A 23,263-nucleotide genomic window follows, 5' to 3' on the forward strand; every position below is an offset into this window, starting at 1 on the left:
AAAGGATGCAATGGTTAATATGTAGTCTCTTAAGGATTTTGCAAGTTTCTGTTCATAGGTTAATTATTTTGAAGTTAATTAAGACTGCAAAATTAAGGAACACATTAAGGAACTCTGTTAGTACAGTCTAACTTTTCATTCTAATCTATGGTACCCCGTTAGTGGTCGTTAGGCCTTCTTTTAGGGAATGTGTGGGTTCTAAGAAGTGATCTGGTAGTGTCAGCGTCTTTGTTGAGACTTTGTCAAGATAGTTTTCAAAACATTGGTTTGTTTTAAGATTAGCACTTGTTTTATATCTTGTGAAGGAGTCGGTTTGTGCTAGCCTATTTATTTACCAGCTGGCCCTTTTCAAGCTGATACCTAATCAATAAATAAACTAAAACTAAACTAACATACATTGCATACTGTATACAATGCTATAGGGAGAACGTCAGAAGGTTATGATGCTACATGAAAATTAATTCAAGTATCAGCACATCTGCTGCAGGGGGGGGGGGGGGGGGGGGGGGGGGGTAATGACTGTGTTGCTTGTCAGGAACAGACAGCAAACCCTGCCTGAAAAGGCATGGCTGATCAAAACACCCAATCTTTATTCACAGCTTTGTGTGGTTTCCACATTTAAAGGGAAAACTTTCAAAAATAATTATTTTAGTTTTACTTGTCAAGAAATGGAGGAAAAAAACAAAAACAAAAAACAAAAAAAAAACACACCTCTTGGGAGTGCAGTGGTTCAACTACAAAAGACCTCTTGAAAAATGATCCAACTATCCCTATTAAGAAAGCAACACTCCTTATTGAGAGCAACAAGCCTGTCCTGAATCTCTGAGGTATACTAGTGTTAGTGAGCAGGCTACACCTATGGGTGCTCCACCCACTCTACTTCCAGCACATTTAACATGCCACCAGCAGCCCCAGCACCATGTGCATTGATGATTCAAGAACATTAAAATTGTTTGCTGTAACAGTCATGCTGATCGTGGATAGCATTCTAATATTTACAGTATCTAATTTAATTGTCCTTAATGCTCTTGAATATCTTTAAAAAAAAACAAACAAACAAAAAAAACCACACACACACAACTAAAAACACCCAAACATTCTGGAACAGTCACTTTCTACTGCAGATGAACAGAGAACAAAAACTTTCTAAACGTATTAAGTAAGAAGAAACATTCACTAAAAATGTTACATTCTTATCAAGGTCAGTCTTTCCAATAATTCAATTTCAAAACATTTTATGTACTTTGTATGATCCCTTCAAAAACACTCATGTTTATGTACATACTTTATTTATTGAAACAAATGATGCTAGTTGTGATGCAAGAGTTGCCATAAAAAGATGTCTACAAAGGTTGCAGCAAAGCTATTGTAAAGAAAGAGATATTGCTTTACATAAAACAGTTCAGTCCCTAATAAACTCACTAGAGACTGCAGAATGGCATGTGATGGAGCTTCCAGAGAAAGCGGAATGTTGGAGATAATCTTTCCAGTAAAATGAAAAATGGTTAATCCCTGAATTTTTTGGGGAGGCCAAAAGATAAAGTGGTAAATACATTTTAGATACAATAATTGTGCCAAAAAAGCCAATGTTTACTACAGTGACTTATTCACACATTCAACGCTCAATCCCTGCAGCATTTAAAGCCCATGTGCAAAAAATTTGAGGCAATCTGGAACTTTGTCTTTTTCAGTCTTAGCACTTTTTTTGTAACATGTCAGCCAGACATCCAGTGCCAAATATTTACTTTTTTTTTTTTTTTTTACTACCCCACATATGGAATGAGTACTACAAAGGAATGCCTTAGCATCCCTTCATATGTACAGGCTGCAAAGAAACATGGGGAGTAACCAAATACTGTAACTGACATCCAGATGTTCTCAAAAAGTCTCCAACAATTACTCAAATTAAGTGGTAGAGATGTTTTATGCAAGATTCCCCAGAACAGGAAAGTGTGCAGATCTGACGCAGCTTCTCAGAAGGATCTATTTTGGGAAAACGGTGACGACATCATAACCTTCAGGTGGGGTCACTCGCTCACGTGCATGTTTCTCACAGTAAATGTTGTCCCCAACGAAAAAGTGTCCCTTCTGTTTCAGATTGACCTGGCAGTCTGAGCAGACATAGCATTCAGGATGCCGGAACTTATCTCGGAGTTTGACGACCATTCCCCTATATTCACAAAACAAACAAACAGTAGCAACTTGAAGCACAGAAGAGCAGTTTAACCCTGAACATGCATGTTCATGCAGCTACACAAAATACAAAACTGGAGCAGTAACTAAATCCAGAGACAAAATGAGTCTAGTAAAATGTAGAGATCCCAGATGTCACAACAAAATTCAGGACAGTCCCCAGTACAAACATCATGCCTGTAGTTTAAGGTCTGATCACAGTAAATCAATCTTAAACTGCAATTGTTGTAAACTGCCATTGTGGCTGCTCCACAATGAGAACAGAAGCCTGATGTGTACAATTTAACATTAGGAGGATGAGCAATACAGTTATTTTATCCAGTAATAGAATATAACAGTTGCATAAAAAAAAAGACTGTTGCTTTGTCTCAATCCAAACACTGCACAAAAAAAGCAAAAGGGGGGGGGGGGGAAAGCAAATGAAGATATATTTTTGTCTCCATGGCAAAATGAAGAGTGAGGGGTCTACTCCTTAACCAAGAGGTTAAATCCACTCATATAACCAAATCAGGCAGGCTAGCTGTCAAAATGCAGGCACAATGCAGTGCAATGGAATGCAGATCTCCATTACAAGACTGAGTGAGTGGAGAAAGCTTATGCATGCAGATGATTTGGCTAGTGAGGCTGACAAGGTTCTTTCATTTATTGTCAATGAAATTATACTGACCTATATGAATGAAAATACATAAAATCACAATATTCACTGGGTGACAACACCGCTACATACAGGATTTTCATTTGGGACATGTTTTTTCTATGCTCCAAGAATGGTTTACTTACACAATGCCTGATCCACATTTGTCACAAATAGATAGTTTCTCAGCATTGCCAACAGAGGAAGCAATTTTTGTAGTGGGAGCTTTCACACTTCTAAAGCCAGAGGGTTTCTCTGAATCCCCTGTACAGATATCCAGAAAACACCATTTTCCCCAAAACATACCAACATAAAAGTTCCACAGAAATATATCAGTGGTATGACTAAATAATGGGTTACAACAAAAGAAATGGATTATAGGAAGCCACTCAAGTGGGATGCTCAGGTTTAGAAAAACAATCATATATTAATGATGTGTGTAAAGTGCATTCATTATATGTTGGTGTTCTACCTGTCTCAAGGATCTCCTGCAAGACTTTGAATGAAGCAGACTGGCGTGGAGGCTCATCTGCTTCTTGGTTCTCCTTCAGCATTTTGTACACCTCCGATTCGGCAGCCACTGGTGGTCTGGCTGGGACGGATTTGGAGAGATCTGGGCTAGAGCAGAATATTGACAATATAAACAGCTAAGTTCACAGAATAACAGACACAGTCATGTGTGTTCCAAAAATAACAACCCAAACTCAATGCAACAGCTCAAATATTAGACATTTAAAAGAACTGTCACACAGACCAGTAACATAATAAAGCAATATTCACACTAATATATATACATATACACACACACTATATATATATATATATATATATATATATATATATATATATATATATATATATATATATATATATATATATATATATATATATATATATATATATATATATATATATATATATATATATATATATATTACACACACACACACACACACACACACACACACACTAACTGTCAAGTGTAACCATCGCCACATATAATCAATGACCACAGAAATGAAACAGAAATTTGTGCCATGCTTGCTTACTGATTACTGGATTCACTAGATGTGGGAGGGGCCTTGACAACATCGACAGCACTGTTAAAGCTCTTGATGTTCTCAGAAGAGTACAAGCCTGCAGGACTGTTGTAGTGGCTAGTAACCACCTTAGAACCAGTCGAAGCAAATGGCAGAGCACTCCTGTTGTGAGCAGATCCTATGTGTTTCACTTCCTATAGGGAGTAAAAGAGATCTGAATCATCTAGTTAATAAACAAACATATCTATATTATAATATACATCAATTTTGTGCAATAAGAATGATTATTAGGCACAGCAGTGTTGCTGGTGTTTTTAATCAGTCAATATCTGTACACCTATAGATGGTAAAAGATGGTGTATACTCATAGCAATAAAAAAAAATACCAGAGAGCAAGAATAAAGATATTTCAAACGTATGTGGATTACAACAAAATAAATATTTTAAATAAGTAAAGTAAAGTAAAGTAACATTTATTTCTGCCAGTCTCTTCTGCGCCTTAAAGTATACAGAACAAAACAACATTCCGGAAAGCATTACACCACAAACAAGTACTCCAGTGCAATTTACCCTTCCTGCACATTATAAGATAAAGCGGAAACGCTTTATCTTGTAAAATGACTTTCCCACTGAGGAAGTAGGCATTTGAAAAGTTAGACATGCCTGTCCTGAGGCACACACAAATACATACACAGCCAGGACTTGCTCACTCTTTGACCTCAAATTTCCAAGTTAGCCTTCAGGAAGTGCCTTGCATCATGGTTTGGCTCAAACTCCGGTCTCCATGGATATGGTTTGTTGGGGCATAAACAATGACTTCATTTTGGTAACATGCACTTCCCTGCCTCTGTTTGTTTTATGCTTTATGTAAAAGGCTATACTTTGTAGGATCATTATCTTTCTCTTCATGCCTTTACAGAAGATTGTAAAATGGCAGGAACAGGTCAAAGGTCCTTCTATAAGCCATTCACAATAAGCTATTGCAAGCTAAGCTCACACACACACACACACACACACACACACACACACACACACACCTGTGGTTCTGATGCCAGTTTCATCTTGTACGGATGAGATTTTCCTTCTTCTGAGACAAGAGGAGACCACATTTTTGACTCGGATCTAATAAAAGTAAAAAGACAGACATGCAAACATGACTCAGGAGCAGAAAACCTGCAGTTTCTAAAAGGTCTGATGTTTTCCTGCGTTATGAGCCAGCTTTTCAATGAAACATGCTCACTTTAACCAGCTCGGGCTTACTTGAGAATATTAATAACAGGAAACTCTAGGGCCTGCACTAGTCCATGTTCAGATACTCTAGACAGTTGTAGAAAAAGAGGATATCAACTACTAATCATACAAGTGACAGTGACAAAACCACCACAGGGAATCGAAAACGAGCAAAAAAAAAAAAAAGAAGAAAAAAAAAAAGAAAAAAAGAAAAAAAAAAAGGGCGCTAGACTGAGCAGTGGCAGTGTGATTGTACTGGCATGTAGGCCTTTGTTCCAGGGATTAGATTTGGCTGTAAAGCACATGTACAGTCAAGAAAAGCCCAACACTATGCACTGTATATAGCACAAGTTAGGTGTCTGATGTTTTTGAGATCAGTAACCCCAACATCATTCCCACAGAGCATTATACCTGTCAATGGAGAGGACCATTTCTTCCCCGCAGCCCTTTATTTTATTTTGTGCTTCCAAATGGGTCATGCTCTCTGTTGGCTCTCCATCAATGGCGAGGATCATGTCCCCGATACAAAGGTCGGCCTGGGCTGCTTTGCTTCCTGGGCTGACCTGGAGAAGTAATAGTACTTTAAGTTGGGCTTACATGAATTTTAAACACTTTAGTGTTGCCATGTCAATCAAATACTTGTACGTCAAAATTGCAAAATGCCCTTATTAAATGAATTTTACTCCCCCTGACCTAAACCTTCACTTCTCTCTTTTCAAAAATAAGATTAGTTCTGCAACTTGACAGCCTCTCCTTTTCCGCCCCAAAACGACGTGTCATCTTGAAACGGATACGAGCCAGGTCAAATTAAACCGCACATACACGGGCTTCATAATGCACGCATAAAATAAACGTGTAGATTCCAACAGAATCAGAGTAAAAAAAATAAATAAATAAAAAAAACTATTTAAAAATACCTCTCCAACTAGTGGACAGTCTCCCTTGATTGTCCCCCTGCTAGCAATAAGCTCCAATATAGTAACGCCAGCTAATAACATTACTGGTTTCCTTAGCACATGCCACCAAAACGGTTCTGGGCAGAAGGAGCATTCGAGCTATTCTCTCTTTTTTTGCGGTGATGTTAAATTATGTCCTTAAAACCAGCAGCGTCAATCAAATCAATGTGATCAGCGTGTCTTTGTCTGGCCTAGCTGTCTCTAGCTAAGGGATGGACATTTTCATGTAACGTTAACGAGCCGAGATAGACTCGGCTGCATGGCGTATTTCGAAAGTTTTGATCGTTGGACTTTCCAGTCGTTGTTTTTCCACAGCCACAACCACAGCCACACAAACCCTAAAACACATGGGGAATACAATTTTTTTCTCGCACTGGGGCTGGGTACAATGCACTTACCTAAAACGCATGGGAAATACAGCTTCCCGCACTCGGGCTGGGTACGATGCACTTACCCGTGAAATAGTCAGCGGCTGTTCGAAGTCTTTGCCCCCGACCAGTCTAAATCCCCATGGTCCAGGACCTTGCATGACAACCCGCAGTGGCATATCTAAAGTTTTTTTCCCCTTACTACTGCACCCTGTATAGACTTAATATGCTAACGTCCGAGCGAGCGGTGCGAAACGAAATTTTCCTTGTAATTTTAATGGGCCAGGGAGGCAACTTTGTAAAACTTTGGAACGGGGCGGGACTTTTGCGTAAAAATGAGCGAATGGATTCAAGTCCTTGCTGATAAGAACTTGTTTCCTATCTTTGTGTAGGGGTGGGACGTTATGCCATCATATCGAAGCTTACCATTTATGGTAGAGCCAAATCCCAGGATATGGAATGTGCCACTCCCGACCTGGAATTCCTGGCAGCAGCAGGGCGCATTGAAACATGTTGGACTGTGAAGCACATTCTCGACGTATCGATCATTGGTTTAAACTAAACCAAAAAATCTGTAGCCATGATGTAATCTGCCTGTCCTTGCCAGACTCAAGGATACACAACACAAAATCTGACAAATAGATCCAAAAAATGTGAGAGTGTAGGAGGATTTATAAACCTAAATGTGTAAAATAATCTCTCTCTGTCTCTGCATTTTCCCACCAATACGATTATCCTAATTACATCACCAACAGTAAAGGGGATGGCATGGAGAATGCAAAAAATATATATAAATAAACAAATAACCAAATCATGATTAATAAATTTACTTTGCCTTCTATTTCATTGCATCCAGTACAAACATAAGCTGTTTGACGTTTTGTCTGGTCAAATTTATTTCATTTGTAAAATCTACATCCATTGCTGCCATTCAGGCCAGCAACACATTCCAAAAATGGTCCTCAGTGAAAATTAAGAAGGGATTTGCATACTTCACTGTCTGTGGTGCATACTTTAATTAATAGGTTCGAGGAATCTGATGGAATTTCAGTGCATAAAGTGCAAGATGATCCCCCAGACAGCACTGCAGCAGGATCAGTCATTCCTCTAGAACCAATATAACTACATGGGCTCAGGATTACTTTGACAAACCTTTATCAAGCACTACAATGCATGCATCCACAAACGACAGTTAAAATTGGACTGTGCCAGAAGGAATCCTTATGTTAACCACGTCTTCAATGCCTCTGGGCTCCGAGGCATTAGGGATGGACCATCATATGGTGGAAATGTGTTGTGATCAGACAAATCAATAATTCTATACCTATTAGTGTTCTTTATACCAATAAAAAATTATGCTTGAATTTGGCAATCTGGGATAGGTCACTTTATAATCTGGGACATTTGTATTAGTCTTAGAAAAAGCCTAAATTACCTTACTCTAGTGGACTAGTAGGCAGGCTAATATGACTGCAGAGCTAACTGATTATGTGCTGGTTAGCTGGATCACTACAATTAGCTAAGTACCAGATAACAATCTCGCTAGCTTGGTCACTAACCAGACAATCAGTTTAAATAGACAGGGACAGACTGAATTTATATCTTGAACTCCTGTCTGACAACTGCAGGCCAGTCATTGAAGTTTAAAGAGCTTTATTGACTGTGCCAAATTACTGTGCCAAATAATGTGATGTTGTATTGTTTTCAGTGTAATACAGGTCAGAGAGAATTTGCAAATCGCTGTTTTTACTATACTGATACTACAACCCCAACCTTTTCTGATTTAGGCCTGTAGTATCAGTATAGTCTATCAGATTGTATACTGTATAAAGTATAGCAGATTGGTGAAGTTTGATTAATTCCCTAACCAAAACGTATTACTGTAATTTGGACAGTAATGACACTAATCTAATCCCAGTGAGGTAGGAGACCCCTTTTCTGAGGTGTTGGGTTCACATACACAGTGGTGATGACTTATTTCAGCCAGCAGAGGTCATGCTCATTCTGCCAAGACCAAAGTCAGACTCAGCTCTTATGTTTCCACTGTCTTTTTTCATGGTTGCATTGTAAAGAATACCAGGAGAACAACTACAACTGATAATAATTCATTAAAATAGTTGTTTAATATGCAATTAAATAAGTGTAAACATGTAATTGTACAGAACTGAGGTATTTGGTGTGTTCATTAAAACCTATGAAGCATATGAACGGTAGAATGGCATTTCTTACAGTGTAAAAAGTGAGACTAATGTTTTAAACAATAGATGACACTACTGTCATTCAGCCCATAAAATCAGGGATGTTATATTTTGTTTGAGATCTCTTTTTGGCAGGTGTGCATGCAGTTGTGGTTCCTCTCGGAAAATGTATTCAGATGAAAAGCAGAAGTGAACCATGTGATTTGGGTAGTGAGGAGGAGCAGGTTAAAGAGTTCTGTGCTCTGTCTGGATTTTGGTCAGCCACAGCTCACTGGTATTCTCTGACTAAAAGACATTTTGATGATAATGTGTGGGTCTGGGGCCTGGTAGGAAGGACAGGAAACTAAAACCTCTTATTTGATGTCAGAGTGTGAGTATGAAAGTGAGTTTGATGGTTGTGGTTTTTTTTTTTTTTTTTGAGCTCAGGGCTTACATTGACATTTTGAACTGTGTTTACACCCTCTTGTACCCACTAAGCCTCCATACACAGGCTCTGACGCACAAGGGATTGACCACTGTGTGAGCAGGTGCAGACTTTTTGAAATCACACTAGAGGTTTACATGTAAAATGCCATCTAAAGAGTGTGAAAAAGAAGTGGCACTGTCAATGGGTCTTTTGCTGAATCCATACAAAAATAAAGTCATTAAATAAAGGCCAAAGAGCAGCTGTGAAATCACAGTTAATCAATTTGATACTGAAGTTGATGGAAAGGGAACACAATTCACTTAATCATAAATTCCAAAATTTAGAATTATTTTGTCAAATTCAAGCAATTTATCATGAGATTATACCATATTAGACAAAGAATATTTCCCAAACATCATCAATTTAGAAAAAAGTATATACAATTACATACATTTGTCAAATTCTGTTTGCTTGAGTTTAAATTAAAATTATACTTGATGCTAAAATCAAAGTCACATTTATCTAATAGAAAATGATGTTAAATAAAATCACAACATCCAATCTGAAAATAACTATTCAAACACTTGAACGTTGGCTTTGCTTTGTAAATGTTAAGCGATCAATACCTGTATATAACTCTTAGGACTGGACAGATTGCAGACAATCTGATTTAGCAGATGATTCTTCCATTACTTTTGGCCTATTGGCTTCTAAATAGAAAAAGCCAGTTAGTAGAATTTTTAGATTCGTTCAAAAGTCATAGAAAACATTGTACCTGTGAGGATATTCACAGCATGCAGGGCAATCTGTACATAATTAGACAGTGACACAAGTTTAATTTAGTTTATGTATTGTAGCAGAATTAGCATGAGATAAAACAATAATTATGAAGTTAAAGTGCTGACTCTCAGTTAGAGTGTATGTACACCCATAATGGATTGGGTAGGAACGACATTGCGGGTGACCATAAGTAATGATAAGTAACAATTGGCTGCTCAGTTGTTTTTGGCAAGCTTTGTCATTCATGAGTGAGCTAACAAAGGCTCTAGAGTTGATCTTAGATGTAATATCTGTCTATGACATACAGTCCTGTTATATGAAGACAAAAGCTGTGTTAATACCAGGACAACATGCTTAACAAGGCTGAAAAATCTGAGGAAAATCAATCAGAAACATATTATCAAGGATGTGAGCACAGAAAACATGAACAATGCTATATAAGATGAAAACCACTGGTAGCCTCAAGAACAGGTATAATTTTAAATGGTACTTTAAAAATTGTTTTAAAACAATATCTTATAAATGGATGAAATAACCTCTAACAGAGTGATGAGGAAAGTTCAGAAAAAGAAACAATCCATAATCTCATCTGTGAAGTATGGTGGCATGTGCATGTGTATCTGGCAGTAGTACTAGCTCACTTGTCCTTACTGATGAATTTTTTAAAGTATACAGAATAATACAGAATACAGTATACAGTATACATAATAATCTTAACTGCTCAGATCCAACCAACTGCCTCAAAACTCACCGGATGGCCAAAAACCGAAATGTTCTTAACTGGCCAAGATAGCCATGTCATCTGTACTCCACTGAGGATCTGAAAATAGCCTAGAGGCCTAAAAGTCTATCAGCAGGGAAGATACTTAGTGATGTATGATTGCTTAGCCAAACATCAAGTGCAAAGGATTTGTGACGAAGTGGTAAACAACATTCTATTTGTCCAATTATTTTAGGCCTCCTGAAACTGCTAGCTAGTTCATATGTAAAAAGAAAGTCTTGCCTTAAATGTATTAAGTTCTCAGAATAGATTGTTAAAACATTTGAAAATCTTTTCAGGAATTAGAATTTTGAAACAATAAATATGTGCTTCATGGCATAGAAAAATGCATTCTGTGCTAAATGGAACAGAAGAATGCAAATACAAAATGTTCTGTTGTCAGAGCTACCTGCAAAACATTGGGATTTTCCCTGTGCCATGAAATCTGAGATTCATTGTAAGAGGTAAGCCTCACAGCCAAGCAAGCAGGCAGTAGGTAGAGCTTCAGGATGATTCATTTTTACCAAAATGAAGAGAGACTATTACTACAGCATCATAGACTTCTCAAATAAATCAAGTCTCATATGGCAAGGAATTTGACAAAAAGCCTGTGGTAATCTAGAGATATATTAATTCTATTTATAAAGCAATGCATTACACTGTTCCATAACCTAAACAAAGATGAAAGGTTTAATATTCTGGCTGCCCATCACTCCATGACGTGCTGTTCACGATAAAGACGTGCACATCTTTATATCATCAAATCAGTCTTTCTTGGGCTCATGCACCCTGGGTGCATAGTGTAACCTGATCCTCTAACTTCCTCATTCTCCTAGAAAGAACTGTGGCACACACTGAGCAGGTATTTATGATACCATCGTAAGTAATGTGTGTGCGTTTGGGTTTGTGACGAAGCACAAGGCGGAGCCTGACAGGAACTGGTTGTGATTATATTTTTTCCCTAGCAATGTTCCAAGGCACTGCTATTCACAATTCATTCACAATTCATACCCCCCCCCCACCACTCCAACATGTGTAAACTGAGAAATTACTTCACCAGTCTTCCTTAATAACATGCCTACAGACTATACTGATTCTCCCCTCCCACACACATGCATATAACAGCAAAGTAAAAACATGAAGATTTTTTTTTTTTTTTTCCATTTTGGACTTCATAACAGTTGGATCCTTGTTGTAGCCCTTTTCATAGTCACTGTCTCTCTGTCTTGAGATTTATTTGTTGCTTACAAATTTATTTATTAGAGCTTACAAATGGAATCAAAGCAAAACAAGCATACCTCTTACCTGATTTTGGCTACACAGATGCAGTGGAACTCTCTCATTTAAACAAACTCCATATTTAATGAACTGCATTCTATGATATGGACAAATTAATAAAAAAGGAAAATACCCTTTAGCTGATTTGTCTCTGTGTTTGTGCCTTGCACCTGGTGGGATTGTTTTGCTGCTTGTGGTTTGCTGTGCTACAGACAGGAAGCTGCAATTTTAAACTGCACGTCTTAATAAGACACAAAAAGGAGACTCGATGTATGCCCTAAATTCAGTGGCATTGATGAGGAAAGGACTTTTCAGATTTGCTGATTCATATGAGGTGAGTAGAACAATAGTACACAGAAACACATCATTTCTAATGCAGCAGACATTTGTACAATAAAACCATAAAATCATAAAATATTATTAAAACAATTTATGCATGCTTCTGAGACACTGTGGTACACCTTGCTAAAATCTGCATGTCAATCTTCTGTGGTACCATAAAACAAAGCCATTGTATATTTAAATTCACACAATTCATTTTATACTCACAGATTATTTGATAAATTGCACCCTGTATGTAAACCTTTATTTTTATTGACAGTACAAATTTTTTTTCCATCACAAACCTTTCCAAACCATTAGCCCATGTGCTGTGAAAATATCTTCATTGCTCTTTGTGACGTGATTCAACAAACCCCATCTACTAAACTGAACAGGAGGTTATTAGGGAACATGCCAGATCCTGTTTGTGTGTCATAAAAGAAGAATCACACACACTGCAGCTCCCAGAGCTTCTAGACCACTCAGGGAGAAATGCTCCCCTCCACCAGCTATCGGACTCAGTCGATGGCCATTTCCCTCAGTAAACTTGTGCTCGCACTTGTCTGCCCTTGTACTGCAACGATCTGGATATCCTTATATTTTTATGCCCCTCAGACATGCGGTTCAGGGGATTTCAGATGTATTCCAACAGCCTGAAGCAAAGGAATGTATATATTATGAGTGAACATCAAATTTTAAATCCATTTTATGTACTTTAACTGCAAATCTGTTGTTATCTTGCTAATCTAGTGGTATGTGCCATAGAACCAAAACGTGAATGTCAGAGTGTAAGGGTGAATCTTGAATTTATATATATATATATATATATATATATATATATATGAGAGAGAGAGAGAGATAGCTAGCTAGCTAGATAGTTAAGATTCACCCTGAAATGTGACATTTTAAAATTTATTTTGGTTCCATGGCCCTTTTTTTTTTTTTTTTACATGTATTGGTGTGTTCTGTGTTAATGTATCATGTTAATGTATTATTAGTGATGTCTGTACATCTTGGCATTGAGAAGGTGCAACAGTTAAAGCTTCCATACTGTTTATTTGCGGAAAATCAAATTTCGAATCATTGTGCCTCGTTTAGGTTCCTTAAAATGTTCAGAATGCAGAAGAAATATCAAACAAAAGAGAAAGTGAAATGAAAGATTTTGGGTTATTTCATAGGGTCATATGACAAACGTTCCAGAATTGCAAGAGAGACCAGGCAGCTGACCAACTCGAAAAGAAAATTCATGTTGCATTTATACAATGCATCGGGCATCGTTGTGACTCAGGAAATCACTACATGTACCACATTAAATACAGGAGGGCATCAGTCCCAGCAGTCTCAGCAAGAGGAGAGCCTACTGCACTCTCAGCAGCCTCTCCACAGGAAGGATGGCATGCCTGCAAGGGGAAGTGTCTAGGAACACAGAACGGTCATCCCTTCATTTACAACATCTCAAGGGCAGAGTGTAAATCTCTGGTCTTGTGATCTTGGTAATCTGTGGTTAAAAAAAATATCATGACATTACATTTCACCATCAGTCCTAAGAGTGTAACAATTTAATTGTGCATTATTTAAATGTATTTTTATGTATTAATACATTATTAATCCCTATTAAAATCAATATGCAGGTTCATATCAGAAGGATATTGGTAGAAACATACCTTTTTCTCAAACTGCCATTTCATTCTCCATATATATATGTGTAATCCTTTTATATATCCCTTTTCATATACATACACTATGTATACACACCATCGAGATGTTAATAATAATCATAATCATATATATATATATATATATATATATATATATATATATATATATATAAATATACACGTATATGTATGTGTGGATGGCCAGGTGCATGCATGTTGCTTACCTGGGGAAGACATGGCGCCAGGATGCAAGCCAGCAAATGCATTGTGATGCTCTGAGCAATATTCTGTTGAGAAACAATGGGTCCTGTCATGGGTCCAGTCGATGTTTCTTTGAAATGTACCATCTACCTAAACATTGTTGCAAGTACACCCCTCTTCATGGCAACGGTATTCCCTAATGGCAGTGCCCTCTTGCAGCAAGTTAATGCACCGTCACAATGCAAAAATTGTTCGTTTTGAATGGTTTCAGGAATATAATCATGTATACAATTGGCACCATAGTGGTGTGTTGGCTCTTCATAAGGACTAGATAACCACAAAACAAATGTGTCTAAGCATTAGATTCTTCTCCTTATAGGCTATAACCCGCCCCCCAAGTTATAGATTACTTACCTGTGTGTGGACTAAACCAGTTTAACCTCCATTTACATGACTGATAAATCCACTGTGGACAAACCAAGCAGGTTGAAAAAGTCATTTTCGGAATAAATTCAACATCACTAAGTTTTCTCTGAAATAGCACCCAATTAATTTTTTATTTGAATATCATTTTATTGTATAAAAAACAAAGGTCACAATGCATTCAGAAAAGTACAAAGGTCAATTTGAAAACCATCTTGATTTCACTGTGAAGCTGAAACAAGTACACCTCACCAGAATAAGCAACAAAAACATTCTTTGCCAGTTCATATAAAAACAAGCAGAAAAATATCAACATTGTGTTCTAAAGGCATAACATATCTTTAGTTATTTTCAAAGGCTGTATGTAGCTATCTTGCTTTTTAAACATAGTATTTTGAGAACTTTGGATTGCTTAATATGACATAGCCATTACCCAGGGTCTGACACTCCCTGCAAGTTCCAGAGAACAGACTTACTCTGCCACACTTGAGAAAGTCTGGACAAGTTTTCCAGAATATTCCCAAATATGACCTTCAGCATCTATGTACATAAATGTTCATTAAAGTCATGCTGCCTTTTCGATACCACAGTGGTGTCCTACAGTAATTGCTGCTTCACACTTAAATGAGCTCACCTGATCAAGGGGTAATAAAAGTAAAACATAAAGCATATAGTAGAGCCTATATTAGCAAAATAATGGTTCTGGTTACCAAATCTCAAAACAGCAAACAAAATGTAACACATTTCATATTCATATCCATGACGAACTTGATGTCCTCTGTATTGTTCCACCAAACTGTGGGGTGCTGTTACTCTGGAAAGAAGGGCCAAGACATGCCATCCAGATTGCCCTCATGTACCATTCCACTGATGGGATAGCAAGGATGCTGGGTGTTTCTCTGCCCTGGCCCACCCACTGCACCACTGGCTGCCTGTCTCATCGTCTCCTGACCACTACCGTTGGCAGTTGGGTAGTTGAGCACAGTGAAAGACTGTGTGCAGTCAGAGTTGGAGTTACTAGGACCCAGCATGGTCAGGTTACTCTGCCCTTGAGGCTCTTGTTTTAAATGAAGAGTTGTCTGAGGGACCACCAGGCTCTGGAGCATCTCACTGCCATCCTGGCTCTCTCTGTATGGGTAGCTCATCACCATAACCCCGCTTGTACTTGCTGCACCATTCTGTGTCCCTGGAGCTGGTGAGACGAAGTTGTTGTACCAGACGCCTTCCCCTGCAGGCAGGGCTTCCTTCCTATGGAGAATTTGCTGGGGGTGAAGTAGGCTCTGCTCCTGCTGCTCCTGCTGGGATTGGCTGGCTGAAGGACCTTGGTCAAGAAACTCCAGATCTGTTGAACTCAGTAAAGGCAGACTGCTTCCACTCTCCCCTGTAGTGGTTAGGGTGGGAGCTGGGTTAACCGGGTTCAGCTGTTGCATAGCCATCCCATTACTGGGCCCTGTGCTGCTACTTGCTGTGCTGAAGTGAAGTGAAGAACCGTGCCACTGTGCATGACTGAACGGTGCTGGAGCTGGAGAAGCCGAAGACGAGGTCACCATGGGGTGAGGCTGATAGGGACTACTGTACATGCTTTGTTGATTTTGTCTCATCATACCAGTGCTAGGGTGCTTTGGATAGTAATTTGTTGGCTCTGAGGAAAATGAATGTAGGACAATATTATACCCAGCAGTGAGTGGGGCTTTTTAAATATCCGAACCATTATTTAAATGTTGCCAAAAAAAGACCAGTTCCTTACCAGTTTTAATTCTTTGGGGCATCATTGGTTTTGGCGGAAAACTGGAAAAGGACTTCATCAGATTCTCTATTTTGCGTTTCTTCTCTCGGCAGCCATAAGGATCTGAAAGAAATCAACATATTCTGAACTTGGGAACAGCAGTTTCAGCATGAAGTTGTCAAGCACCCTTTAAGGGTTTGTTTGTTTTTTTTATTGTAACCGCAAATACAGTTATAACAGCTGCAGATTTGACCATCCATGTGAAACACGTCCAATATGGAACTTTAAGGGCCAAGTTTAAGTGAATGCAAAAGATGTCTTACCTTTGTCATCGGGCAGGTAGCGGAATTCCATGGGTTCGCTCACCTCCTGGTCAGTGGGACGGCGCAGCTGCATGCGCACGGTGACGGGAGACGTGATGGAGGTGTCGCAGTAGGCAGGCGTGCGGAACACGATGGCTACCTGCCTGTGCACGTCTGCCTGGGAGAAGGAGCCACGGGCCTCCCAGGTCTGGGTGAAGAAGCGCACCTCTATGTCATCTAGAGTGAGGAATAAAGCATGGAGGGATGGGGATGGGGAAGGATGGATGACGCAGTGGTGTGTTAACAGCAGGCATGAGGAAAAAAGCATGGCTCTGCATATTCATGAATGCCTCATTGCACTGCAGTGTGAAGAGAAGATGAAAAACAAAGAATAAAATGAAAAATGGATGAAAGAGTGAAAACTGTGGATGAAAGAATGAAAACTGAAAAATATGATTTAGGATCGTTCTAGGTGGTGTGTAAAAAAGGTTTCTACCTTTCTGCACTTTGTCACAAAGAAGGAAGATCTCATCGCCACCCTTCACGCTGCCACTGTTTTTATTGACCCGGCAGATGCGCAGCTCAGCTGTGTTTGGGGCCCCTGCAGAGCAACGAAGGCAATGAGGTCACTGCTTAAAAGGTCAACGCAGTATTCTTAACATAAGACCGGGAGACCAGGAGAACAAAGACGAGCATGAGCTGACGAGAAGGCTGGAGATTCCTGCGTCACTGTGAACTGTTGGTTAAAGCGTCAAAAATCCCAAGCTCTCTGCTGCATCAGGAAGTGAGTGAAGCAGTTGAGTCTACACCAGACAGACAGGTCCTGTTTTCTAGCTGCAGGGTGCGGCTGATTAGTACTTCCGCTTTTGAGTTCTTATGTGCAAAGGTGTCTGCGAGGGGGAGCTTAGCATGTCTTAAGAACAGTGTTAGGTATAGTTCAGATTTGACTACTATATGATATTTTTCAATCCTCTTACTTGGCCTGAAGAACACATTCTCCCAACATCCTAAAAAAATGCCTTCCTCAGCTCCACCCTGCTTTTATCCTCTGTGATTGCATTTGTAGTGTGGACAGGTGCAGTGGCCATAAAAAGCCTTAGCTTCCGCTGTGCACTGAACGCACACTGCTAGAGACTCAGGAAGTGCTGAATGAGGTTATGCTTCACTTCCTGTGATGTATACCAGTGACTGCTTTATGACATCTGCAACATTATACAAGACAGACTTGGCCAAAGCTCTAGTCTGCCTTTTGAAGCATCCAAAAACCGAGAAAAAAAACCCATCCCGATGCTTCATTTTTTCATACGGTGTTCTGGAAGCTAATGCAGAGTTTATTTATGAACCACAGGGCAGACTAAACATCTCAGCATATCACAAAGATAATGAACCAAATCAGCCAGGATCTGTTTGACTCCAGTGCTCTTCAGTCACCGTGGGAGATGTGTTTGGTGGCTACTCACGGTTGTCATAGATGGGGTTAGAGATGACAGGAGGTATGGCGATGCTGTAGCGTCCACTCTCATCCTGCAAAAAGACCTGGAAGCACAGACGCACCACATTCAGGTCATACTCCTCCGTCTGCAAGAGCTGCTCCCGGGGCACTGGACACACACACAGACACACACAAGTAATGTTAGTATACATCAGTGAGACCTCACTGTACTTTTCTGTTCTCATCATAAGGAAGATGTTGAAAGTCAGAGGTTGGCAAGTAAAGAAAAATCCAGCGTCAGCCAATACACTATTTTAATTCGATCTCGGATAATCTTGAATATCTCTGAGCAACACTACGTCATACTGTAGCAAACACTACTCAGCGGTATCCCCAGGTATGTCACTGCAGACGTGCCCACGCACAATGGGTGAACATCTAGAGACACGCGCACACACACGCACATCCCACACAAAATGCGTGTGAAGTACGTGCATGGCAAGCCCACTTGTTCTCTCTTTCATAGCTGACTGCTGTGACGTGCGGGTGACAGCCTGAGGTGAGATCATGGCAGGTGGAAATATTACAGTGAACCGAAAACCAAGAGGGGCCGAGGACGGATGACGACTCAGCAGCACAGAGGCTGCTACCCTGACCTTGTGAGCCCCACCTCTGCTTAGGAAAAAGAGAGGGAGAGGTGGATAGACAGAGAGATGTGGTGTGCATGAAGAGAGACCCACACACAGAAACACACAGCTAGGTAGACCGATAACTGATAAACAGAGAGTAGGTGGGTGAGGGTGAGTGGGTGTAGAATAGAGGCAGAGTGTGAAAATGCAGAGGTTGTATGCATGCATCATTTTGTGTGTGTGTGTGTGTGTGTGTATATATATATATATATATATATATATATATATATATATATATATATATCGGTGTGTATATACATGTTTGTGTGTGTGTGTGCGCATAAAGAGACAGACACATAGATGAGCAAACAATTCTTGTGGGTGTGGAGAGGGTGAACATTTGGGTTAATGTAGGCAGATGGGAGATGAATTGCACAGAGAGGGTGTACCAGACATAGACGGAGAGAGCAAGCTAGAGAATAGCTGATCTTCTATGCAGTTAGGTTAAACCAAAGCCAATCATGTTCACATTCATTACCGCCACAGTCAGATATTACCTAGATTTTCAAAAAAAGTTCATTACAAGTCATATGCTGTTACTGCATGAGTCACTAACAGGCCACTAACAGCGGGACAGCATTAATGAAAGTGAGATCATTATTGGCAGGTCCTTCCCTTCACATGACCAAAGCAACTACTAATATCAAAAGCAATATCAGTACTATAAAGGTAACCAGAAGAATTATTTTATTCATTCTATACACAGTATGGTAGATTACTCTAAATGTGTCACACCTCTGAACAGAATGAATTTTATTGAGTTTAGGGAGCAGATGAGTGGGCCAATATCACCATCTCAGGAAGTGCTGAACTCTCACAGCTGAAGCGAGAGTGATCAGCAAGCCACCTTGGAGATGAACAAAGTGACCAAGAGGAAGTATTAACAGGACAATGTCAGTTGTGAAATGTCCATCTCCACTGACAACCTGACACTCAGAGAGCCTCCCCAACCATGAGGGGCTACCAGGGCTTGAGTGCTATTGTGGGCTCCAAGATAGAAGCCTTCTATGAATGGTCTCCTGCGTCCAGCCCCTAGGGCTACACTGAGGTATGACAAGCCACAGCAACATAGCACCTTTAAAGAAATCTGGATGCTGTGCTGCCAAAGCATCCATAACAGATAACAAATCCATAACAGATGAGAAAAAGGCCTTCTTTCACCAGCTTCAGACATGAGCTTTATGAGATCCTTGTTCTACCTCTGTGTTACTGAACCTTGAATAAGGCACTAACTACATACTGAGAAAGAACATTAATTATTGAAGGCTGTAAAGAACATTTTAGTGTGAGCCAAAACCATTATTTGACAATCATTACAGAGCTTCTATGACGAGAGCCAACCTGATACTAAGAGGACCTTGGATTCTACCTACACCCTTGTGTTGAGTGTGCCAACAGTAATACCATGACGATACTGATGCCTGTGTATTTTTGCAATTTTATAATATTTTGCTGTATTGTTCATATGTAAAATTCAATTGTTTCCAAAACACTAACATCACAACTTAATAGTTTTGAAAAATATAATTAACAATTCTATAGCTTCTACTTCCTATTAAGCAACATAAATAAATATTTTTACACTATTCCTACTCTGAATAAATTCCCCCTGATCACATGCCATGCAACAGCACAGACAATTGTGCAACATAATTGCCTAAAAGGAGAACTGACTTCTCTTCTCTTACCCTACTGATACCACTGCAGCCTGAACACACAGTAATTACAGCAGTAATCAAAAGGAAGTCACTGGTAAGTAAGTTGTAGTGATTTACAGAGACTTGATCTGAATTTATTTGTAAGGTTGATTTACTTGATACATTAATACAAAAAGGAAAACTTTAGAATCAGATCTCACCATTGAAAGGGTTGAGGCCTCGGTTTACTCTCTGCATAATGGCATCCCTAACTTCTCTTCTCCTTACACACTGGATACCCAGGTTCTGGAAGCTGGGGAAACAAATCAACTGGCAGTTAATTTAAGTGCATATTCTCAAAGAGAAAGTCCATAGATTGGTCACAGTCCATAGTTAAATGCTGCCAGCAATTTAAATACCACTACTAATCAAACTAAATCTACTTCTAGAGAAGTCTAGAATTTTAAACCATAAGAGATGGATAGTCAGATTATTTTGAGGGCTGGACAGTATACTGCAGCTCTTAGCTACACATTTTGCATACTAGGGGAATTCCCTCACTGCTTTCCTTCCCTAAAACAAATTTTTATATTAAAAAAAGATGGACAGACCTTTTAAGGAGATCTGTAGCAGCATGCACATTGTGTGTTAGGTGGGTGTATTGCATTCTGAGATTAAACTCCACAAAGAAAGCGGGCAGGAATGACTGATGTGGAGCACAGTAATGTTTTAACCTCATTGAGAAAGAAATGGCGACACGACAAAAAGATACTCTAAACAAAACAGAAACGTATTTTCTAGTCTTCCTGTGCACTGGAAAAAAATTATGTACAAGAAGTTTGTATGGTGCAGTGTGAACAGATGCTTAGCTATAGTTAAAGGTCACAAAGAGACTCTGCTCATACAGTTGTAATGTGTTGATGGTGGAATTAGTTGGTGGTGTAAACTTACGCAACAACTCTGCGCTCGGGTCCAAATTCGGCCTCATAGTAACCATCCTTGCAGTCTTTTCCCACCAGGTCATGTGGATGTGGTCTGTACGGCTCGTTTTTAGTCACCAGAGACACACGCACTTTCCCTTTCCCACAGGTATTCAAAATCTAAATCAGCAGAGAGTTAAGAAGCTAGATAAGGAAGACCTGTCAGCATAGGAATGATGACAAGAAAAGGACTGTAGGAATCTTTAAGACAGTTGAGGGGGTTGTACAGTACCTGAATGCTAGGGTATGTCCTGTTATTGTCCGAGCTTCTCTCGCCAGGTATGCTTCCTGCTGAACGGCCTTCGCACTTATATCGGAAGCGCATTCCTCTTTGTTTGGGTTGTTCAAAGATCTGAACACAGGGCTCTCCCACTAATTAGAAATGGGGACAGACAGCGAACAGGGGTAAGACAATTTTCATTCCAGTAATCTACAGTCTACATCTGTAAGCTTTAGAATGAATACACAGTGAGAATTATGGACAGCCCCCTTTGCAAAACAAAAGACAATACAAAAATGTTTAACAGAAGCATAATGACAAGATTATCTATTAGCTGGAAGTTACAGGTCACAAGAAAGACTGCTAAACTCTAAACATCTGCAGACCACAGAAATTCTCTCAGAACCTGATTACAACCACAGCCAACACAAACTAAAATCAAATAATTTCCCCCATGCTACACCTGTTGGTATACACCACTCAAACTCTCCCCTGTCAGTAGACCACAGAGTAAGATTATGATTATCAAGGTTTCTTCACACACCTGCTTGGACACAGATGTTGGAGACAGGTGTGTGGCGAGAGATGTTCCTGTTTTCTTTCTCTTGTTACAAACACACTGACATTTTTAAAAGCATACCAGGCATTATGCCTTCTCGTTTTAACACGAGAGATTTTTAGCAAATCCTACTAAACAGGATTCCCAAACTGCAGTAGTATGCCAAGCATGAGGTGGTGTGCACTCAGGCTCCACACTCCAGTTTTCCATGAGACAGATACAGGAAGTGTAGTGCAGTGACTATACAGAGCTGACCTCACTCACTTATACCTGCTCTGCATGCAACACAGGAAATGACAAACTCAGCAAACCACCCATAGCAAAAAGAGGGAAGTAGTTATAAAAAAAAGGTGTGTGTGTGTGTGTGTATTAAAAAAAAAAAAAAAAAAAAAAAAAAAAAAAAAAAAAAAAAAAGCATGTTAGTTGTAGATTTAAAACAAACAACGCTTGGCAAGGCAGTGATCATATTAATAACTTACTGTTCAGTACGGGAAAATGAGCTGTACAAGAAAAACAAATCATGAATACATTAAATAAATACGTAAATTAAAAGCAAAATTAAGACATTTCCTATCAGTGCGTCTAATGGGAACTTGAACAAACAGTTGACAGGTTCCTCATTTTGATTTCCTGGTATGGATTTGTCAGTCATGGATTTCATACCCTCTGTAAACTTAGACATGAACCTTTATGCGAAAATGTGAAACTAATTTTTGATAAGGGTAAATATGAAAAATCCTTTTCATGTTCTTCCTATACGACACTCTCTCAGTTGTGAAAAAGGAAGAAATCATTAAAGTAATGAACCAACTAGCTATCTGGTTCTTTAAGTAAGCTACTGAACTCGGAAAATTCGTGATATTAGACAAGCTAGTTGTATATGATACTTCACTAACAATCTGATCAGTGCAGCCACTAAACGGTCAATATCGATCACTCTAAAAACTCATTGCGTTAGTTTTGGAAGGGTGTGGAGCGCAATTCATTCTGTTTATCAAGAAAAAACTATACGAAGTACCGATTCAAATGAGTGTATCTACTTAAATCTTCAAACACCGTTACTCACCATCCATTCCGAGGACACTCTTGTAGCACCTTACTGTACGTGCGTCAGGTCTGGAGTGAATGAGTGAAGCTTTGCTCCAAAATCCAAGACGCCCGGGAATTCCCCGCACGTCGGCCACGCCCCTCTCCTTTTTACCACACAGATTGTATATTGCGCAGTCAAATTATAAATAACACGTGTAGATTATTTTATTAATGTCAGAAGAA

The 23,263-nt window shown here is 39.3% G+C and overlaps 2 protein-coding genes across 5 annotated transcripts; both read right to left on the reverse strand.

Moving 5' to 3' along the window:
* Positions 1-570: 570 nt before the first annotated feature.
* On the reverse strand, positions 571-6,752 carry pdlim1 (PDZ and LIM domain 1 (elfin)). Of its 2 annotated transcripts, none has more exons than XM_035531867.2 (7): positions 6,508-6,752; positions 5,509-5,660; positions 4,905-4,989; positions 3,877-4,061; positions 3,300-3,445; positions 2,974-3,091; positions 571-2,170 (listed from the first exon to the last, which is right to left on the reverse strand). In XM_035531867.2, the coding sequence occupies exons 1-7, from the start codon at positions 6,598-6,600 to the stop codon at positions 1,984-1,986; spliced, it is 966 nt and encodes a 321-aa protein (XP_035387760.1). In that variant the 5' UTR covers positions 6,601-6,752; the 3' UTR covers positions 571-1,983. The 2 variants fall into 2 exon arrangements, with proteins under 2 accessions (XP_035387760.1, XP_081581271.1); XM_081725145.1 differs by having other exon boundaries at positions 6,452-6,562.
* A 7,823-nt stretch (positions 6,753-14,575) lies between these two features.
* Positions 14,576-23,178, reverse strand: rel (REL proto-oncogene, NF-kB subunit). 3 transcript variants are annotated; one of them, XM_027022614.3, is made up of 10 exons: positions 23,058-23,165; positions 22,471-22,491; positions 21,445-21,584; positions 21,184-21,332; positions 20,454-20,545; positions 17,935-18,075; positions 16,971-17,075; positions 16,496-16,711; positions 16,194-16,295; positions 14,576-16,088 (listed from the first exon to the last, which is right to left on the reverse strand). In XM_027022614.3, the coding sequence occupies exons 1-10, from the start codon at positions 23,062-23,064 to the stop codon at positions 15,256-15,258; spliced, it is 1,806 nt and encodes a 601-aa protein (XP_026878415.1). In that variant the 5' UTR covers positions 23,065-23,165; the 3' UTR covers positions 14,576-15,255. The 3 variants fall into 3 exon arrangements, with proteins under 3 accessions (XP_026878415.1, XP_026878416.1, XP_081580800.1); XM_027022615.3 differs by lacking the exon at positions 22,471-22,491 and having other exon boundaries at positions 23,058-23,178; XM_081724674.1 differs by lacking the exon at positions 23,058-23,165 and having other exon boundaries at positions 22,471-23,037.
* Positions 23,179-23,263: the final 85 nt, after the last annotated feature.

Source organism: Electrophorus electricus, chromosome 12 (assembly GCF_041902795.1).
Source record: "Electrophorus electricus isolate QZ-2024a chromosome 12, ASM4190279v1, whole genome shotgun sequence".
NCBI classification, from domain to species: domain Eukaryota; kingdom Metazoa; phylum Chordata; class Actinopteri; order Gymnotiformes; family Gymnotidae; genus Electrophorus; species Electrophorus electricus.

Bases quoted from the DNA above. Each gene is read 5' to 3' on its own strand.
- pdlim1 (XM_035531867.2), bottom strand. From the start codon at position 6,600: ATGCCACTGCGGGTTGTCATGCAAGGTCCTGGACCATGGGGATTTAGA. The intron at 4,990-5,508 runs GTATAATGCTCT...TACTTTTATTAG, and splicing joins ATGGTCCTCTCCATTGACAG to ATCCGAGTCAAAAATGTGGT. The intron at 3,446-3,876 runs GTAAGCAAGCAT...ATTCTGCTCTAG, and splicing joins TCTAGTGAATCCAGTAATCA to CCCAGATCTCTCCAAATCCG.
- rel (XM_081724674.1), bottom strand. From the start codon at position 22,513: ATGATTTGTTTTTCTTGTACAGCTCATTTTCCCGTACTGAACA. The intron at 18,076-20,453 runs GTGAGATCTGAT...GTGTGTGTCCAG, and splicing joins AGGCCTCAACCCTTTCAATG to TGCCCCGGGAGCAGCTCTTG. The intron at 16,296-16,495 runs GTAAGACATCTT...GATTTCTTTCAG, and splicing joins CTACCTGCCCGATGACAAAG to ATCCTTATGGCTGCCGAGAG.